Source organism: Gordionus sp. m RMFG-2023, chromosome 5 (assembly GCF_954871325.1).
Source record: "Gordionus sp. m RMFG-2023 chromosome 5, tfGorSpeb1-WG-v2, whole genome shotgun sequence".
In the NCBI taxonomy this organism is placed as follows: Eukaryota; Metazoa; Nematomorpha; class Gordioida; order Chordodea; family Parachordodidae; genus Gordionus; species Gordionus sp. m RMFG-2023.
Genome location: NC_088779.1, coordinates 2745780 through 2767954, shown reverse-complemented (window position 1 = coordinate 2767954; position 22175 = coordinate 2745780). Strand labels below are relative to the sequence as shown.

The window sequence follows — 22175 nt, the reverse complement described above, 5'->3', positions numbered from 1 at the left end:
ATAGGAATAGATTTGCCCACTCGTTTAAAATTTTTTAATAACGATATGGGTAATCAAAATGGCGTCTCCAGCTGTTTACATTGATGAATTAATTAATGCATCGTCAGTCTAGGTATTTTTATATGCCATTGCCCCTACTATAAACTAATTGGCAACATTATATTTAAAAAAAAACAATTAATTGCGATAGTAGTCGAATTAAAAAATTTTAACAAAAACGTACAAGGACGGCCATTAATGATTTGTTGTAAAAAAATAAAATCTTATATAATATAAAATGTGTATTCTAATTATTATTTTTTTTTGTTTGCTCATTAACTTTTGTTTTGTGTGATTAATAATTAAAAGGTTTTAATTAATCTAAAAATTCGTCTCCTAAAGTATATTAGTGTGAATAAATCTAAAAAGGTCACGTGAAATATGAATAATGAAAAGTAACTGATAGATGTTATCGGATTTAAGCGGACCCGCGCCTAATCCCGGAAGAGGTTAAAGTAATTTCGGGCCGGGTCGGGCTGTTGTAAATAATATTTTTGGGCAGGGATAAAAATATTACGGGCCGGTTTTGGTCTGGTCTTACTGATCCCTTAACACTAATGATGTATAAAGCTCTGCAAGAAATTTACCTCTTGCACTACGGCCAACAACGATACTAAACTACAGCTGATTCCACTTCAAAGCATATGTGTCCATTTTTGATAAATGAATCATCATTCTATGTTAGTGCTAAGGGAGTTGCGAAGACGCTATCATTATTAAAAATAAAAGAGATTTGTTATTTTTGATTTTCTCATTTTTGTTCATGAAGGTGAGGGGGGTTAAGGAATTAATATTGTAGCCTTATTGGCTTGAGGAGAAGTGGGGGAAATAGAAATGTCCAATAGAAGGTCTTAAAACGATTATTGGACAAGAAATGAATAATTTTTTGAAATTGTTTACAGATTATGAAGAAATTAAATTTTCAAAGTTATTAATTGTTTTTAAAATTAAATATTAATAGGACAATTTATCAAACATATGCTTAATTACAGTTAAATAAAAAAAAACACTTTAATTTATATAATTAATTAAAAATATTATGACAATGGAGGACATAAATATTTTGATTATCTTACCTCTTCTGTATTTAATCTTCCATCTTTAATTTGATTTTGGCCAAAATATTAAGGTTGTATTTTAATAACAAACGATAAACAAAAATTAAAATAAATAAAAATCTAAAAGCAATCTTTATTTAGGCAAAAAAAAATCGTCTGTTTTTTAACATTAAAATTTTTATCACTTCAAAAAAAAATAGAAGAGAAATATTTTATTTTTACATGATAGAATAGCAAAAAATTTGTACATTCCTATTCCTGAAAATTGTAAGGGATTTGTAATTAGAAAATTAATTATAATTTGTTAAGTTATTTATTGCTTCTTCTTCTTGCCAGGCAAATAGCGCATAAACTAAATTTAATTTGCATAATTAGGTTTCCATTTTATTATTTACCATCATACCATTACCGTCGTACTAGCATAAGAAATAATACGCAATATAATTCTCGCCTGTTTTTTTTTCTTACTTTATATTATATCATAAATATACAAAATCATATGTTTTCATTTTTTTTTTCATTTATAATTTCATTTAAATTAAAGTATTTTGAAGAAAACAATGGCAAATTCTTATAAAAATTTTACAACCAGGACTTTAAATCCCGCACTGGATAATGACATAGGTAAAAAAAAAGAATATGCATTTAACAAGATGATTTTAAAACAAGATTTTTATCTATTTTTGAAGATATAATTATTGCTTTGTAAATAATTTTGTAAGTAAAATTAAAAGTTTTAAAAATCAAATCATCTGTTTTAAGAAAATAAATTCTTTAGAAATGCAAGATATTAATTGCTTAAAAGTAAGTTGATTTCTTATGTGAGTTTAAGGAGCGGTGTTTTGCGAGTAAATTAAATGGCCTATTTTATATATTGATTTTATATTGAAAAATTAACTTTATGGATTCGTTTACCTTAAATAACCATGGAGAACATATGTTTGGTTTTATAAACAAGAGTACAAAATAAAACAGTTGAATGAACCTTCTAATTTTTTTTTATCGTTTATTAACTATATGTTTAATTAATAATTTTCCATTATTACCCATAATTTATAGATACTATAAGAGAACATATTTCAGAGAACTGTGGAGCCACCATTTGCACGGTCCGGCCCGGATTTTTTAATATATCCGACCCGGGTATATTAAAAAATATTGAAATACGGTCCGGCTCGTATACCCGGCCCGGGCCTCCTCTGATTACATATTTTTTTTAACAAACACATAAATATAATATTTTCTTCCAAATAAAATAATAAAAAATAGTCCAATTGGATAAATTGACCAATATGGAAAAGAAGATCTTCAAATGGTTCGGCAATTCGAAATTCAAAGCCCCCGGAACCAATCAAATCCCGTAATAGATATTTTAAATCATGTATTCGAACAAATCAAATAATTCGCTATTCGTGTTTGAACTAATCGAATAATATACTCTTTGTTAACCGAATATTCGAATAATATAACTATTTGCTATTTGATACTATTTAAATCGGATTTTTAAAGCGAATAGAATATTTGATTTTTTTTGAAGAGGTCAAGCCACAATAAAATATACAAAAATTTTAATACATTTTTGGATTTTGCATTTGTTAGTTTTTTTTAAAGAAAAATTAAAATTACATTTCTTGTCTAAAACGTTTTTATTTTACTACCTTTGGCAAAAATATTATAAAAAATAATAATTTTATAAATACCTAAATTTATAAGCCTTGCTTTAGAAGACAAAATGTAAATAATTATTGAAAAATTGACATTGAATTCTTGTCAAAATTCAGCCGGACTGTTATAAGATGTTAACAAGTGTCATCTGGGAAATTAAATAATATTTATTTGGTAAATTTAAAATCAAAAACTATTAACTTAGTTTTATTGACCAACCATTATGATAATTTGTAGCATTTTATTAAATTTTTTTTTTACTCTTCAAAATGTAAATTTTTGTACCTTATTTGAGTAAAATTAATTTTATAAATTTTTTTTTAAAAAAAGCATAAAGATGTTAGATAAAGCTAAGAGCAAATTTTGGATAAGCATCAATGTAGTCACTATAGTAGCTAGTTCCCTGTTTGTAGCCGGTTCTGTCTACAGATACAGACATGGACCAGGAGAATAATACAATTCCATTGCCGCCAATTATCCAAGGATTCACATATGATCTGATCTTACCATATATTTTATACGTTTTAATTGTTTAGAATATTAATTTTTTTTTCATATTAAAAATGGGAATCCTTCAAAAGTAAAAATAGAAAAATTATAATTAAATATAATATATTAAAGAATTATTTGGTTTTTCAAAAAAAAAAAATATATTTTTATGTTAGATAAATTATTTGTATTTATATTTTCTTAAAAATTATTTATATTTATATTTTCTTAAAAATTATTTGTATTTATATTTTCTTAAAAAAAACAAAAATTCGATTATTATTTAGTGTCATTTCAAAGCTTTTTTGCTATATATTTCTTCATCTAGTGTTGTTAAATGGTCGATTTGAGTCAAACGGCTAACTCAATATTTTAGCCAGAATAGTATTCCATTGGCCTTAAAATTTCGCTAATAGATGTCCAAACTTTTGTGCCATCTATGAGAAAAATCTTCGGGGTTACGTAATATTTTTCTGGATAAAATATTGAGTCAGCCGTTTTTAAAAAGGAGCCGTTTAACAACACTATCTTCATCATGCTTCCCCCCCCCCCTTCTCTTTGTTCGACAAGAATTATATATATTATATTCACATTTATATTATTTATAAATCATTTTTTAAAATAGCATTTTCGAGTTGATATTCATGTTTCATAATGTAGTATTTTTTTTATTATATATTATTATTTATGAGTATTTTATTTTTCTCTATAAATAATATATATAGTGTTCAATATAATTTTTAAAAGAAAAGGACTCAATAAAAATAAATTAATGTGAAAAAAGCTCCCCTCTCACCGCATTATAATTTTAGAAAGTGTTCGATAATTATAAGGTTCTAACTCCATATAAAGCCGAATTCGGGGCCCACTTCGTTTCTTAAAGTTTAAAAATAAATAGCCCTTAAAATTCGTATCGTAAACAGAACCCTGCCCCGATAAAATTATTAGCGGCCTGCACGATGGTTTAAAAATGGAATCCACAGTTGGCCGCATACCGCTTGATAGCAGCCTTATATGTCGTGAATCGGCCGCGACAATATATTTTTTTTACAAATTTAGTGGCCATCATGTTATATTGTTATATAGGAGTTTTCTCTGATCTTATCCTTCGCTGTTTTATATCTCGGATCATAATTTTTCTTTTGATTAGATATTTATTTTTATACAAAAGATACTTTTTCGATACCATTTAAAAATTTTATATTTATCAACATAACAAATTGTAATATATGCACTCAGATGTGATTTAAATAATTGGCGGCCCATTCTGGGAATTGCATAAAATGGCAAACCTTGCGCAGCGATGATCGTAAATAATATAAAATGTATGCCGTTAGTTTATTCGGAATAAGTGAGGATTTGAAATATCTCATCTTTAGATCATCTACGAGGGCGAATTTTAAATTTAAAAAAAAATCTGAACTGACCGGAAATGTATTTCATCATGTGTAAAAGGACCGAGTAAATTGTCTGAAATTCATAGTGTAGGAACTCTTTAGCATGCTTGAATATATCTCCGATAAAATTAGAATCAGATTTCGGGATTTCTAACGTTACGATTTAAGATAGGTGTTATTCCACAACTATCTTTTTTTTAAATTATAATTTCGTTCAAAACCACCATTTTCTTTTTATTTTAATGAGATAAGACAAGTAAGTGAGTTTAAATCTTATTTCTACGATTAAAAAAAAAACTACGAAAATATAAAGAAAAAGATTTCTAATTCCCTTGCCAAAACTCTTTAAATAACAGATTGAGTTAGTTATTAATGTATTTTTTTTAAATATACAATTACAATATGAAAGTAATGTAACAAGAAAAGAAAGATATTAATTTAAAATGACCTTGAGAAAAAAAAATATAACAACTGAATTTTTTTTGCGCTCATAAAATTGTACGAAGCGAAAAAAAACAATAATACGTTAATGGTTTGGCGGTGACTTTTTTAATATTAAAAAAAATAAAGATTTACCGGGTTCAGGATCCGGTAACAGTTCGGATTTTCTTTCTTCGGAACTGGACGGTAACCGGATAATAACCGGTTTTTTCTAATATATTTTCCAACTCGGCCGAGTAATTAATTTTTTTGGTATCCTGTACTTGTAAAAAAAATTGTCGCAATCTCACGCTATAAACTTATGAGATAAATAATTTCAAAAAAATTTAAAATTTAGCAGTATATTGTCCCAACTGTGAGTTTTATATATACCAGATATAAATAATTTTCCATGGGGACGATCTACTGACACCAAAAACCAAATAACCCCATCAATATATAATTATCGAATAATTATAAAAGTGTGATGTGATTGACACATATATATTATATTTATTCGATGGAAATGAGTGACACTCTTTCAAATACAAGTAAACACTATTAGAATTAATTATCATAATTAATTTACAATGTTTGTTTTTCTTAAATATAAAGAGAAAATATTTTAAAAATTATATTTTAAAATAAATAAATATATTTTAAACAATAAATTTATATAAAAGAAATGAGAATAAATATTTATTTAAATATCATAAATGCATAGCGAATGAAATACAGTGGCTGGAAGATAAGTGATAATTAACACGACTAAGAAGGTAGCTAAACGAGTCCCACCTCTATAAATAAGTATTATGGTAACCAACTTAAGCTATAATGGAGTTTCGAATATTCATACGAACGCGTAACATTCGGTGATTGTTTTTGACTTTGAAATATTGTTAGGCAGTTTTTTGAAGATGGGAGTTGATTCCCTGCTGGTAGCGCGGTTTTCTATTGTAGATAAAACAACGGTTCCTATGGGAAAATTTTTTTTTTTAATAATTATTGGTAGATTCTTAAATTTCCCTTGAAAAAAACAAAATATCGATCTTCAGAAATATAATTGGGTTAAAAAAATGAATCAGGCCTAATATTCTACATTAAAAAAAAGTAGGGGGGAGGGAGCAAAAAATTTAACTCATAGAAGAATCTTCGATATTGGAAAAATTGGTGCAAATATGATTTTTTCTTATTGTAAAAACAATCAGTAATTTGTAATATTTTTTTAAAAAAACTTGTTTTAGTATCCCGCATGGAGTAACCGTTAAAGGAAGAGACGGCATTCTGTGAATTCTGGTTAATGCCTTCGTCCAGAGTGCTTGAATTTATATCACCAGGAGTAAGAGAGGGTTGAGAGTCAAGTATGTCATTTTTTTGAGGATCTGGTGATATGGCATGCGATGATGGGTTGCTTGTAGGTAGGTGGACTTGATTAACCTGTATTTTTTTTGTAGAATCTATATCAAGGTCGAAAAAAAGGACGCATCACTCTTTCTAAAAACTTTAGGGAAGATTCTGGCAACCTCAAAAAAACTATTATCTCGGATAATAAATATTTCTAGATATGCAGATCTAACTGCTTATCTATTCACGGATCTATGCCCTCATGATATTAGTTTTTAAAAAAATTTTTATAATAAAGATCACCATAATTTTTTAAAAGTCATGGAAGAAGTCAATCAAAAATAAATATATTTCTTTCTTTCCCCCCACCCTTTTTTTTACCATGATAGGAGTATTGATTATAGATTCCTCTTTATTTTCCGTCAAGGTATCCTCCCTCTTAAATACCTTAGTAGGCGTCGTAGATATATGAACGCATTTTCCTACCAAGGTGGGACTCATTTCAGTATTGAGAACCTTGCAGATGCTATGAACTTCGTCGTTGCAATGCTCGCCTACCGCAGGCTTATTTGCTTTTGATTGGACGATCTTTTGATAAATGTATTGGAGCTGCCTTTCTTTGTGCAGCAAACCAAGATATATTTCTTCGTTGGAAGTAAAGGAGGCATTAAGTGGGGAGATTGGTGGCGGTGAAGGTTGAGCGGAAGAGGCTGAGGAACAAGGAGGCAAAGACCCGTTCACAGCGTCTAAATTATGGTAAAACATGCATATGCGATATTAAAATATCCGAGCTGAGTATAAAAATAAACTAGAAACCCGAGCCGTGCTTTAAAAAAAATGGACATCTTCAGGTCTCTTATATAATTTTTTTTTAGATTTTTGCACGACTTCTTGAAAAAGGGTCTAATAAAAGAAAAATTTTCGCTAAAAACAATGAATGAATACCATCGAGTTCTTTGTAAGGGGCTGATTCTAGTGATGAATTGCTATTGCCTAATCTAGGATTCTCTTCGCAGCCATTCTTTTCTTTCAATCTTTCCTCAATTTTGGCCAATTCTTCCATAGACGTTTGTAACTGCCTCTGAATATTGTTCTTTTCGCTCTGCAACTTTATCCTTAAAAAGGAGGTGTGAAAATAAATAATAAGATTTATATTTCTTTCATCATCTATATTAGTCATAAAATTCACAAAATGTTCCCAGTTTAGATATTCCAAATCTCAATGAATTTCATATCTCAATATGACTTATGTAAACATACTACCGAAACATTTGAATGAAATTCAACAAGAAAAATTTTTTATATTTATTTTTAACTAGAAAAATGAATTGCCTACATAAGCAAAGGTTTTAAATTGGATTAAGGTTTTAAAATGCCTTTGATTGATAGATAAAGAAATAATTCGATTGGAATATTAAAATTTTCTCATGATATTTGTGGGATGAAAGGTAACAACTAATATCTCATCAATTTTTCTTGGTTTCACAGGCTCCTTGACGGGGTGTAAATACCACCTAAAGGGGTTGATGTCAGGAAGGGCATTCGATTGTAAAAACTTTGCTATAAAATTTCCTAATGATTAAATCGGAAGGAAAATTGGCCAACCTGGGTAAATCTGGAAATCGCCATTAAACGGAAAAGAAGAATAATATTTTCTTAAACTTACAGTTTGTGAAAAAATTGATATTCGTTTTTCTTACTTCATAATATGTGTGAGGAATAAGTTTCTGCATGGCCAGCCCGTGGTCCGAGCCTCGTCGTTAAGCTATTGGCTCGACCCAAGGTAATTATTAATATACCCAGATATTTAAATTAGTCCTCTCATTTGATAACAAATAGCCTGATGGCTGAAAAATTAATTAAAAACGGTTGTAAAATATATTTCCCTAGTTCTATTCATAATTTTACAAAAAAAAAAATAAATACTGAGATGGGTGGGCGCCGAGTTCGGGAGGTGGGTGGGGGGAGATCTTTTTTAAAACTTATGGACTAGGCGATGGCAAGGTGAAAAAAATACATCGATTTGCAGGACTCCTAAATCACAGTGCGAATCTTTTGGAACAAAGAAAAATCGATCAAATGGAACAGAATCGCGTTCGGTTCTGTTTTTGAAGGAAAATTACATTCTTCGTATATAAAAAACCTTTCGGATATTGTTTGATTCGAAAACCGTAACGCCGTTTGAAGGTCCTTTTCGAGGCTAGCTATATTTTGATTGAGGACGTTGATCTCTTCGCCGCAAATGACGTCTTTGGCGATGCGCTTATATCGTTTTAAAAGGTTGTCCTTTTGTTGCATTTGCAAGATTCTTTTTTTTTTTAAATTAAGAAATAAGATTTTTAAAAAAAATGTAATTAATTAAACAGCCTCTACAAGAGAGAAAATGAGACATAACGCCCGGATTTTATCTCCTACCCCCTTAGCAAATTGCTACTACTCCTTCTCCTTCCCGTTTATGTACTAGCTAACCAGATTAAGTCGTTCTCATTCCCTAAAGTCAATGAGGGCTATTAACAACAAGAAGAAAAAAATACGAAATCAACAAAAGATAAACCTAAATCAAGGACCACTTTATTCATACACATGATATTCTCAATAAAAAAAGGTATCCTAAAGAAAATAGCCGGTTTATTCATTCATTCACCTGTCTTTATCGTCATTATTAGAGAATTCCGGCTGGGAAACGGTTTCCAACAGGCTCAAGTGAGATTTCAATTTTTCCAGTTTTTCACGTTCGTTCAGATACATTATCTGCAAGAGCGAAGTTTCGCTGAGATTCCTGCCACAGCTGATTTGGTGATGTACCTTTTGAGTTAAAAAAACAATTAAACTGAATATACTTTAAAATTTATGTAAGCATGAATATGTAGCGAAAGCGAATTAAATTTTTTTAAAAAAAGCGATATCCACGAGGAAAAGGTGAAGATGGGAAATTAGTATTTCATAAAATTATTGATAATTTCTGAGGTTTAATATTTTTTGAGTAAAAATTTCATTTAAAAAGGAAATTATTAGTCGCAGGCCAATTAAAATAAATTGGTTATCAAATAGAAATACTAAAAAAAATCGGTAAAATTTTTGAAATAATAACTGGAAAATTGGTTTCTGGGTATGATGACTGTCGCCCGCATGTCATATCATTGGCATTATTATAAGACCTGCCGACTTGTCCGTCATGTTCCTTCAATTGATTATTGACCTGTATTATTTTTTTTTAAAAACCGTGATTAATAGCATAATAAATATAATTTGTATGTAATAATAGATTCATAGCATTCCCAAGGTTGATAAATAAGCTAGCGAGAAAAAAAAATTCGGTTTGTTTTTATTTAAAAGTCATACACTCATTTTTGGCAAATTATAAAAATCTAAACCTTAAGTTTCATCTATAGCAAGCGTACAATAGCTTAAGCGGATACGCATCTCTGAAATGATAAGGTAAAGATTTATAATGACCGCGCGATGCGATGGATTACAATAGCTATAGATTATAAATTTTAACGATTCGCTTTTTAAAAAAATACCCGCGGTGAGTGCCAACTATAAACGAAGCCTTAGTCATTCTATGCGTTTTAAAATGCGGAAAAAATCAAACTGATTAAATTTTTTTTTGCTCCATAAATATTGGTTCAATAATAATCTAAATTTTCAGAAATTCTTCACACCAGATTGCCTAATTTCATTATTTCACTCAAAGGGTTAGGCATAATGTTTTTTTTTTAAAAAATGGGTTCATAAAACGCGCCAAATCACTTTTTTTTTAATTTAATGAATGTCAATCAAACCAGTTCAGAACCGTCCGTAAACTGTTCCGATCGGGTTTGGCATAAAAAATAACTAGTTTAGCTGACCTTCGTTAATTTCACTAAAGCTATTTGTTGTACAAAGTGAGTGACACGCTAACCGCTTCTTTTTTTTTTAAAAAATGCTCAAATAATTTTCAACTCAATTTTAAAAGATGCCTCTCACTCCACTCATTCATCTACTTCATATTAATAAATTATCCGATGGATCATCTTAGCAGCGTCAATGAAACCTTAGAAAGGGAAGAATTGTTATAGGCGCTAAAATAGATCTCGCCCCCCTCCGATATTCCTCCGTGATTGAAAGAGTGGTTGCGAGATAAACCGTCGGGATCACGGCTAAGATCGGAAAAGGCACTGACATTACCGCCGCTAAGGCCTAAGTAACCCATATTTTGCCCGTTTTGAGAAGGCGCGTTATTGCTGTTTATATCGGAGTGAACGTAGGAATCGGCCAGATTCCCATAATTCGAATCGTGAGGGTGATTATGATTGTTGTAGTAGTAAAAGTAGTTGTTATCTTGGCCCGGGTATAAGTGGTCCAAGCTTTTACCCTGCAAAAGAGGATCGCTGTTGAACATTTTGGCCGGTATTACGGGCAGGGGATAGCTAATAAATGAAAGAAATATTATAATTGTTTTAGTTATCAAAATAAGGTATTAAGACTTAGTTGATCTTTTTTTTATATCTAAGAATTCTGAATAGCATTCATTTTCTTTTCCGAATCCAAAAAATAAAGATATTCAGGAATTTTATTTTCTTAATTATTAAAAATTAAGAACACTTAGGACGCACAAAAAACAAATCAACAATGAGTATCCCAAAAATATCTTTCTGAATAGAAGGTCATTAAGATTTCTATTTAGAAAGAGAAATTCTAGTCTGGAAGATTTTAAGCCTACCAAAAAGATGCGTTTAAGGAATTTAGGCTAAATATTATCATATTAGGAATAGTTAAGGAGTGGCGATTTTACGCATAAAATTTTGGTTTTCAGCCGACTTCCATATTTTTTAGCCCCTTGACACTGTAACGTCAGTCACCTTTAGGATGGATTAATAGTGGGATCCGATACGACACGATTTAACAGCTGAACGATTTTATCTGCTTATGAGATAAATTTTTTATTTTAATTCTAATTCATGATAATATTCTGAATTATCGATTCTAATTAAGAAAAAATTGAAATAAAATCTCTCAGCTGGTTACATCGTGTCGAATTAGATCCCACTATGAGTCCGGGCTTAGTGTCACCTATCCCGTAAATGTAGGGCAATCTCAGCCAAAATCATTCGCGACAATCTTATCGACGCCCACGTCTTTAAAGCGTTGTTAACATTATAATATATATTTATTTAAATAAAAATGAACGTGATTCTATATTTAAATACTTATTAGCGGAAGCCGGAGCTATGAAGAGTTCCGAATAGCACAGACCAACGTTAGGGACCAAATTATGGTTGCGAGGGGGTTGAGGAAGGAGGGAGGGAGGTAGGTGGTGATTATTGACCTGATTGGTAGCGGAAAAGGGGTAATTATTAAGTCCCTTGTTAAGCTCTTGCTTCAGAGTCTCTATCCTGCACTTGCAATGCATGACGTCCTCTTTTAACCATTCTGGATCTATTAATTGTCGGGAAATGTTGGACACTATTTTTTTTTTTAAATAAAAAAAAATTGGGGAAGATTATATTACGAGAATCGCGAAGATGAAAAACAATGGAAATGATGATTCCTAGGAAAGAAAAGAATAAACTTTAAAAAAAAATTAAAATGGCTTCCATGAAACAATTTTTTTTTTGTTTGTGAATAACACTAAAAAATAAAATTTTTAAAAACTATCATATTCCAATTATTTTTTATAAAAAACCTGATGAATGGGCTGAGTTCATGCTGGGAGTCAAATTGTCGACTGAGTTGGAAGCGCTGCTGTATTCCATTTCCGTGTCCAGGTTGGTCTGGGAGGTAGTCAGGACTTCGAGTTTCTTTTTAACCTATTATAAAAGAAAAACACATCCATCATTAATAAAAGTAATTATAGAAACGAGTAAGTATGAAATACTTTAAAATCGCCAAAAGAGGGTGGAGGGTGGGGGGTTGTAGATTATAAATATGCTCATCTATTTATTAAGGGCGCGGTCAATGACATAAAATAATATCTAGACTGAAGATGCATTTATTAAAAATAGGGTACATCAAAAACAGCTGGGGACGCCATTTTGATTACCCGTTATCAAAAATTTTAAACGAGAGGCCAATTTATTCCTATGCATGACGCAAACTTTATTAAAGAATTGCCTGAACATCGAGATAATAAGGAAGAGAGTTTTCAATTTAAAAAGTCGTATTTAACCATGAGAATAATTTACTATATGGGTTTACCAAAATGGCGGGTCCAGCTGATTTGCATTCAACGATGCCTTCAAAATGCATTATTATGAATGCATCGTCAATCTAGGTATTATTATAGATCATTGGGCTGGGCTTAAAAAAATATTATATTTTTAAAAAACACGAGTAGGGCCGGGGGGGGGGGGGAGGGGGATTTAAAAGAAAATATATTTAGAATCATATTGATCAATTTAAGTTGGAAAATCAGGTAGGATCATTTTAAACATTCATTCATTTATTGCTCAATATTTTCCCATTTTCCTCAATAATTTAAAAAAATAGAAAAATCTTTTAATAAAAAAAAATCCGAGCCAGGTCAGACTTAAAATTTTCAACTTTCACAAGACTCCGAAATATGCTAAAAGGGAAATGTCCATCAATCAATCCTTTGACATATAAAAACTAAGCTATCTTTGTACCTTGTAAAAATACAGGTATACAAGGATGGCAAGAAATAGCAAAGAATTCATAAGTAATATTTAAGCAATCATTTTTCACGTTACTACCTTAGGATTCTTTTGAGCTACGCACATGTAATCTTGCAGCATTTTTTCCTGCAAATCTTCCGTAGAAAATTCTAGATGTTTTTATATTTTTTTTTAAAAAAAAATAAAATAATTTTAGTGTCATATAAGGAAGGGTATGTAAGCTAGTGAGAAAACAATTTCAGAAAAAATAAAATAAAAATTGGGAATGTAAATTTGAGAGTTATTATTTAAGTGTTTTGGAATGTAACTGCAATTAGTTACTTTTTAATGAGGCAACTTTGTAACTGTAAAGAAAGGTAACTTCCACAAGGCAACGCTACTAAAAAGAATGGGTTTTAATGCCGTTTAAAAGCTGCTATATGTGTATAAATAAAATCATCTCGCGCTGCAGAGCATGTCCTGCCCCAATTCGGCTAGTCCGAGTTTAACCCTAATGAGAATGTTAAAACTGAAAAAGACTATTCGAGTCCGACCGACCCGGGCTCAATCGAATATGACCCCGTTCGGGGACTCTTAACGGTTAGGAGAAGAATGCTGCATAAATTATAATTTCGTATATATATATATATATATTTCCCTAGCATTTCTTCCGAATCAATAAATTTCAGGAAAAAAAAGCGCAAACACACACTCTCACAAAAATTTTATTTGAAAATAATATATATTTCGAGGACAAATTAAGCATAAAACTTAACATATATATATATATATGTGTGTAACATCATCTTCAAAATCTCATACTACTAATAAAAAAATAAAATATGGTGAATTTATGGAATATAAATTTGATTGCGCTTGCGCAAACAGCGCTTAAAACAAAATTCCTTTTAACCACATTCTACGAATTTGATTGCGCTTGCGCAAACTGCGCTTAAAACACAATTCTTTTTTAACCACATTCTTTTCTTTTTAAAAATATTAATTTTTTTTGTGTGAATTTCGAGCATCTGTTTTTTAAAAAGTTTTTTTTTAAAAAATATTTTTTCAAAAAGGATAAAAGTTTTATGTAAAAAAAAATATACACACTTATAATTTTTTTTTAAATTAAAATTTCTATAGCGAATCTGTGTTTGAAGGGCATCACGTTTTGATGCCGAGCGATATCCGCGAACTGAATGCTCGTATAACCAGGAATATTTATTCTAGCCCACTATATCTCACTAGACACGATTTCTCCAAAAAAATACTGGACTCGATCATCGTTAAGGAATAAAAAATCTTAGGGATAAGGTTGAGAAAGTTTTAAATTAGGGGGGGGGGGAATTCCATGTAAGACGCCGATAGGTCAGGAAGAAAAAGTGAGAAAGAAATTACTGAAAGAACTTTCACCAATGGGAGAGCCCGAATGACGAGGCCGAGGTTGTCGGAGGAATCTTTTATAATGCCAATCACTATTTTTTTAAATTAAAATTTCTATAGCGAATCTGTGTTTGAAGGGCATCACGTTTTGATGCCGAGCGATATCCGCGAACTGAATGCTCGTATAACCAGGAATATTTATTCTAGCCCACTATATCTCACTAGACACGATTTCTCCAAAAAAATACTGGACTCGATCATCGTTAAGGAATAAAAAATCTTAGGGATAAGGTTGAGAAAGTTTTAAATTAGGGGGGGGGAATTCCATGTAAGACGCCGATAGGTCAGGAAGAAAAAGTGATAAAGAAATTACTGAAAGAACTTTCACCAATGGGAGAGCCCGAATGACGAGGCCGAGGTTGTCGGAGGAATCTTTTATAATGCCAATCACTATTTAGACTTTTTCGAAAAGTACCCGAGATGGCCCCATCATTAATATACATTATACCATAAATGTGGCAGCTGGAGTATTACTGAAGAGAGAAGATGGAACCTAAGTGATCCTGCTGAATGTCCTATAAGACAATATAAACCAAATATTAAGTGGAATGATTTTATGTATAAGAGGAAAAGCTATCATTCTTGAAAAACAGGGAAATGTTTTACTGAGAAGGCTAATATATGAAATCAAATTATAACCAAATTTTGAACTGTCGTGATATTTGGTGGAACAAAATATGCGAGCACACCTCCCTGACACCCTGAAATCGTTCCCACACCTAATTGGAGAGGAAGGAGTGCGCTAGAAACCTGCGCTCTGATCCTGTCACTTATAGCTAGAAGCTTATAAAACAATATTCTATGAACTGTGCCACCAACTAAAAATGGCTTGATATACTCAGACATTTTTTTCTTCTTCAAAGCAATATTCAAAATATATATGAGCTGAAGGAAAAAAAAAACTCTCGAATAAAATTTATTTGAGGATGGAATTCATTTTTCATTATATCTGTTCTTCCTGGGGAAATTTATGAATAAACATGCTAAATTAAGTAGTAATATTGATTGGGTAAAGAAGCCGTTTCATCCCAATATTAAGCATTTTCACAGCTTGTTAAGTACTTGAAAATAGGAATTAAAGATCTTAGATCTCTGAAGATTGTTTTTTTTTAAATGCTCAAAACAAGGATTTTTTTTTAAAAAAAAATCAAATTTTACCTTAAAAATTCCAAAAATCTTTGAAAATTAATATTTTGATATATTCGTTAGCGACAAATAGTGTTAGTTTTTTTCAACTTTAAATCATTTTTTGATCGCGTTTTCTTAAATTTAAAAATCTGATTTAACCGAAAATATATTCCACCATGTTTGGAATATCTATAGCCCTATGATTTTCAGACAATTTTGCCAATGCCATGAACTTCTGAACCAAATATTAACTTATATCAGTTTTTTTCCATAGATTTTTCATATAAATTGTAAATGGCTCAAAAGGTTAATTGTAAAAAAAATGGTGTACAATTGATAAGATAGGTATTTATAAACATGCTGGATTACATTTCCGGAATCAGATTCATAAATATAAAAAAACGCGCTCAAGCTGAAAAAAAATAACGCATTGCCGCTAACATATTCATAATTTAAACATTAAGCAATGATGTTAGATTTTTCTCTTTATCTTATTTTAAATTATACCTAAAACGAATTATTTGTTATTCGATATTCGATTCGTATTTTACGAATACGAATAACACAATTATTCGATTCGAAGAATAAGGAAAATATATTATTCGTCGAATAATTTTTTATCTATTATTCGATCGAATTATTCGAGATTATTCGACTAAAATAATTTATAGTATTATTGGAAAATAATCATATATTATTATTAGGAATTATTTGAAATTATTTCAATTTAATAAAATCTCCTAGTGGAATAATGAAAATTGCGCCAAATTTTAAAACTTCATTTTAATTTATCTCATAATAGACCATTACTTTAGAAATTTCTTTTATGATAGAGATGGACGAAGAATGTAATTTATATAACACATAACATATACAATTATAATAAACTGTTAATCCCATCACATCAAGAATGACGGGCAAACCTGATATTTCTCTTTCATTTGATGATGGAGAAATCATAAATTTGACTTTTTGCCTAAAGTTTTTACCACTTTATTTGTAAAATATTGCTAATGCCGTGTTATCTAAAATGGCGAGGGACATATTGTCGATACAGGGATCTTCAACCCCATGTGAGCGACTCTTTTCTGTTGGAGCTCATATGGTTACAAAATACAGAATGTCGTTAAAGGAGGAAACAATCCGAAAAACTTTATGTTTGAAAAATTGGCTGTTGTCAGATTTATCTTCTACATTATAGATATGAATATTATATTGATTTTTCCACATTGTATATTAATACATTATATATGTATGCTTCTATTTTGTCTCACTAATAAAATTTGTTTGTCTTTATCCTTAGTTAAATTCGTATTTTTTGTAGGTATATTTTAAATGAATAATTTATAAACTGCATCCTTAATCGATCTTAAAAAGTATAAGTTTACAGGAATAAGAGATAATTTCATGTCTCGCATTAATTTTGACAATTTTAAAAAAATTATTTATAAAAAAATGTATCGGGATTAAACGTAGAGGTCTGCCCACTCGTTGTTTTGAGATTTATTTAGCACACCCACCCGCTAACTTATAAATTTTTTAAAAAAAATTTGCACGGCCGCCCATTTATTTATAAATTTTGACCTAATGTTTAAAAGTTAATTTAATGGCTGGCCTGGTTCTTTATTTATTTAAATGTATTTTTTCAGAGTTGTTAAAGATAAATCTAGATCCTGTATCTAGATATAAAAATGTGGTATCTGTATCTGAATCTAGATAGATTTTTGATATAAATAATCTGTATATCTAGATATTATTTTAGACGTTGTATCTGTATCTATCTAGATCCATTTAAAAAGTATCCTTTAACAACTCTGGTATTTTTAATTTAAACATATATAATAATATACAATATTACGAAAATAGAACTATTATTGTTTTTTTTAAAAAAATAAAATTTAAGACTGTTCTGCTCATTTCGCCTGAAAAAAATATCAAAAGTTTACCCGCCTACGCCTGCCCATTACTCAAAAAAATTTCAACCCGCCCGCCACCCGCTCAATGTTGAAATTAGTTTAAAAAAACCCGACCACGCCCATTCGAAGTATGGGCGAGCGGGAGAGCGGGCGGAAAACCGGCCCAATGCAGTCCTCTAATTCAACGCAGCTTATATAAAATCCTTTATATAATAAAAATTTAACGATGAATTATTAAAAAATAAAACTTACATGCAAAATCACATATTAAAAAAAAATGAGGAATATTTCCAATTATTTAAAATACAAACAAAACAAAAAACAGAAGAATTGATTTAAATCACGATTTAAATTTTAATTTATCTGATTTTAATTCATGCCAAAATATGCCTCCTTTAAATTTCAAAAATAAAAAAAATAATAAAGATTTCTTCCGTTTGATTGAACGATTTAAATCGAATTCGCAAACTAAAGTAAAAAAATTATAATGAATAGGAAAATGAAAGAAAGAAAGAAATAAAGAAATGAAAGAAAGAAATTAAGTTCATTATAAAAAAAAAAATTTTTTTGATCAATTATCAAAAAAACTTTAATATAATATTATCGAGAAAGCAATAATATTAATAAATAATTTTTTGATTTTTCAAATATATAGGGGGAAAAAAAGTGTGTTAATTAATGCTTTTTATATTAAGTAAAATAGGAAAAAAATACAAAGAATTTTGTCAGAAGAAGAAAAAACTTAAATTATGAGTGAATGATGTCTATGCGGATTGGAATTAGGATGGGGGAGGGGGGGGGGTTAACTATGGATAGGATAAGAGTGTGAAAGACGCAAATTAAAATAATCAACCTACTACAGTCAAACTTGTCTAATTTGGATATCGTTGGGGAGACCAAGATTCTTGCCTAACTTAGAGAGTTATACCTAATTTACTTTTTTTTGGGGTGGGGGGGGGGTAATAATTTTGGCCAAATTAGGGAGCGAATCATCGAGAGCCCAAATGAGGCATACGCATGTTCCAAGGAAATTTTTAATAGGAAGTATATAAATAAGTCATCGTTCGGTCAGAATTATCTGGCATAACGAAAGATCTGACACCAACAATTAGGCGCTTGCATCAAAAAATAAATATGTTATTAAAAAAAAAATTCGAAACTTCTGAATAGAACCGACCCAGACTTATTTTATTTATATAAAAATAATTGTTTAGTTATTTTGGCATTTAATCAGATTGACATGGGTTTTCTTTAAAACACGCACAATAGAAAATACTTTAGGATGGGGTGGGGCATGTTTGGGCCTTACTTTCTAACTCAACTTATACCCTCAAAACTTACCCACCCCTCTTATACGAATTTTCTAAACTAATATCCAATCTCGAGGAATGGTGGTGAAAATAACTAAAGCCCAGAGGGACGGATTTTATTATTTTTTTTCGACACGCGTCTAAATATATCTATGTTTGCTTTTAATTTATGCGAAAATAAATATATATCTAACATCTCGACAGGCGAATAATTTCGATGACATGACAGGTGATATTTCATTCTTACTCCTCCCCCACCCCCCCCCCCTTACTTCTGACTCTAAATAATGAGTTTTTAAAAAATATATAAAAAGGGGGGGGGGTGGTTATAACCCGTAAAAAAATACGCCATGTTAATATGAAATTCTCTCTTATTTAATTTAAAAAAAATTATTACTATTACAATAAATAAATATAAAAAATAAAATAAATTTTTTATAAACCCTAGAGGAACGAATCGTGACAGATAGGCTAAATAAATAAAATATTAATAAAAAAAATTCGAATTTTGTGTCAAAATAAAACATACATTCTTTTCGAATGCGTGAAGGAAAAAAAACGTGTGAAAAATAAAATAAAACAATAAATACGTAGATTAGGAAAGGAATAAGGTTTCTCTTTTTACCAATTATTGTTTTATTCTTTTATTTTCTTTTTCTTCATTTTTTATCCCCTTTTAATTATTTGGTTTTGTTTTCTTATCGTTTTCTTAACTTCTTCATTTACAAAAAAAAGACATGCTTTTAAAATTTTTCGTAACCTTTTTTATTTGAAAAAAAATTGGGCTAAAAGAAATGTTTATTAATAGTATCCCTTAAAAATGGCGACTTTTATAACCCTGTATTTATTGGAATTTGCTAAGGAAATCTCTTAGAGTAAAAAAAAAATCATGGATGCATTAATCCCTTTTCTAATGGGAATATGGAGTTCCAAAATCAGATTTTTAATTTATGACTTTGTTAGAAGAAAAAAATTAAATATAAATCTCTTTCAAATTTGGTACTTAAAATAAGAAACTTGCTGAAGTATATCATGATCAATTCAGAGGAAAATTTTGCCCAAATCACCTCAAATTTTTACAATATTTTGCTCAGAGAAAAGGGTGGGTAAGAATGTTTTTGATTTTTAACCTCACGAGGTAAGTAGTCAAAATTCGAAGGAAATGTTACAATAGAGAGATGTGCTAAGCATTACACTTAATGTGATATTAAATAGTATGATTTTTATCTAAATTCAATAGTTTGAATTTTTGTGATAGTGCGTACAAATTGAACATTTCAACGCAGCGTTTTAAAACGCATATCAATAATTAAACGTACTCAATTTAAACAAATGCACTTAAAATGTATTATTTGTGTTTTGTAACGCAGCATTGAAATATTCAATTTGTGTACACTATGAAGCTGCTTTCAGAGCAAAAATATTAATCGTAGAATTAAATAAAATGTAAGGTCTTATTCAATTTAATTATCAATTTAAGATCATCCCATTTTGTAATCTTTTGTGACATCAAAATGGTTTGTAGGAGATTGAAATTTTTTTTAAAGGTTATAAATTAGCAATTTATTAGCTAAAGTTAATAGAAAAAATAATAAGCAACAATAAAATAGAACTAGCAAATACAATACCCCATTATAAATAAATTGGTAATTTAAAATATTGGATGTTATTGCAAAATTTCTTACAGATGTCAGATGAGAATATATACCTGAATATGTATTCTTGCTTATAGCTCAATTTAGCTAATTTTTACAAATAGCTAATTCCAGATTTTAGCAATTACCCTGATCTGCAGATTTTGCTCATAGATGGTAGAAAGTTTGGACATCTATTGGCATAATCTTGTGATTTAGGTGATATTATTTTGTATAGCCATTCTTAAAAATTGGCTAAATTAATCTATTTAATACTATGAATATAATATTATAAGGCACTTGAAAGAAAAATTATTAAGTTAATAACTTTTTTAAATAATGGAATATAATTCAAAATTTTTATAAAAAAAATGAGAGATAACCCAAAATTATTTTTATAAAAATATAATAGTCAAAGGCTTACTATAGGTGGACCTAAAGGCATCCAAAAAAATTTATAAGAAAGCACCACTTAATAGTGCCACCCCCCCCCCTTACACATAAAAAAAATCTAGATATGCCTATGAATATTATGTCTAATTATTTTCATTAATATTTATTTATAAAAAAGTAACAAAAATTAAGATAATTGTTATATAACAATCATAATAAAATATGAATATAATTTTAAATATAAGAAAATCCCTATAATTAAATATAGATTCCCATTTTTTAAATTTATTATATCTTTAGTTTGTGACACCCATAATCAACTTAACATTTTTTGGGAAAAAAATTAATAGGAAAACACCAAATAACATAAAATTCAATTAATTCAAGCAATTTTAAATATATTTTTAAAAAAATTACTTCTTCCCATATTAGAATGTGATATTTAAATTTAATTGTGGAAAAAATAATGTATTGGTTTCACATTGAGAACAAATAATAAAATCGTTATAAATTCTTCACATTCCTGAAATATTTTTTAATTTGACATGTTTATTATGCACTAGAAAAAATATTTTGACATGTAGCAGTTAGCCTGTTTAACGAATACATATAGATCGAATATTTAATTTAATTTTTTTGAAAAATAGAATAATTAAATTGTGCATTTAAAATTGAAATTATTTTAATGTATTAGAATAAAATCAAGATATACCTGATTGATTATTTTGTTTGATACTTTACAATTTATTTTATAAATAACCTGTTCACAAAAGTTCAAATCTATCATAATCGGATAACTATCTTTCCAAAGCAAAAAATATTCCATTGCCTTCTCCATTTTAATTTTTTGACTGTGAAGTTTTTTTCCCCCGCATTATTTATATTAGGCCAGAATTTTTTTAAATAAATTAATATAGACAGCCAGGAGCGGACTAGGAGACTAAAGGCTCCGTGGGATATTTCTAAGAAATGCCCCATAGTTGAGGGCGTCAATCCCAAACCCCTCTTTGCGGGCCTACCGCCCGCTTTTACCCGGCCTCGTCGGGAATTATAAAGTTTTATTTGAAATCTAATATACTATATTAAAATTTAAAATAATTTTTATTTTTTAATATTTATGTATACGATCCTTTTAAAACAATTACTCGTCCTTTGAGTTGAATGCATTATTCTTCATTTTGTGATTATTACTTATATTATTTCATTCATTTAATGGCTAGTAACAAGCCTATCCGTAATTAATAAATGATTTTAAATAATCTTCCCATATTTTTTATATATATGGAATAATTTTATATCATAATTCTTATTCTTGTAATATATTTACTAAATCTTAATTGTTTTAT

The 22175-nt window shown here is 29.4% G+C and overlaps 1 protein-coding gene across 1 annotated transcript; it reads right to left on the bottom strand.

Annotated features, from left to right (window-relative positions):
- Positions 1 to 5777: 5777 nt before the first annotated feature.
- On the bottom strand, positions 5778 to 21384 carry LOC135929327 (uncharacterized). Its single transcript, XM_065465862.1, has 12 exons — positions 21247 to 21384; positions 13108 to 13178; positions 12081 to 12204; positions 11605 to 11860; positions 10449 to 10824; positions 9504 to 9611; positions 9057 to 9217; positions 8556 to 8720; positions 7358 to 7527; positions 6794 to 7158; positions 6304 to 6505; positions 5778 to 6043 (listed from the first exon to the last, which is right to left on the bottom strand). The coding sequence occupies exons 1-12, from the start codon at positions 21254 to 21256 to the stop codon at positions 5919 to 5921; spliced, it is 2133 nt and encodes a 710-aa protein (XP_065321934.1). The 5' UTR covers positions 21257 to 21384; the 3' UTR covers positions 5778 to 5918.
- Between the last annotated feature and the right edge of the window lie 791 nt (positions 21385 to 22175).

Bases quoted from the DNA above. Each gene is read 5' to 3' on its own strand.
- LOC135929327 (XM_065465862.1), bottom strand. The intron at 12,205-13,107 runs GTAGTAACGTGA...CTTTTATAATAG, and splicing joins TAGCTCAAAAGAATCCTAAG to GTTAAAAAGAAACTCGAAGT. The intron at 10,825-11,604 runs GTATTTAAATAT...TTCATTTATTAG, and splicing joins GCTCCGGCTTCCGCTAATAA to CTATCCCCTGCCCGTAATAC.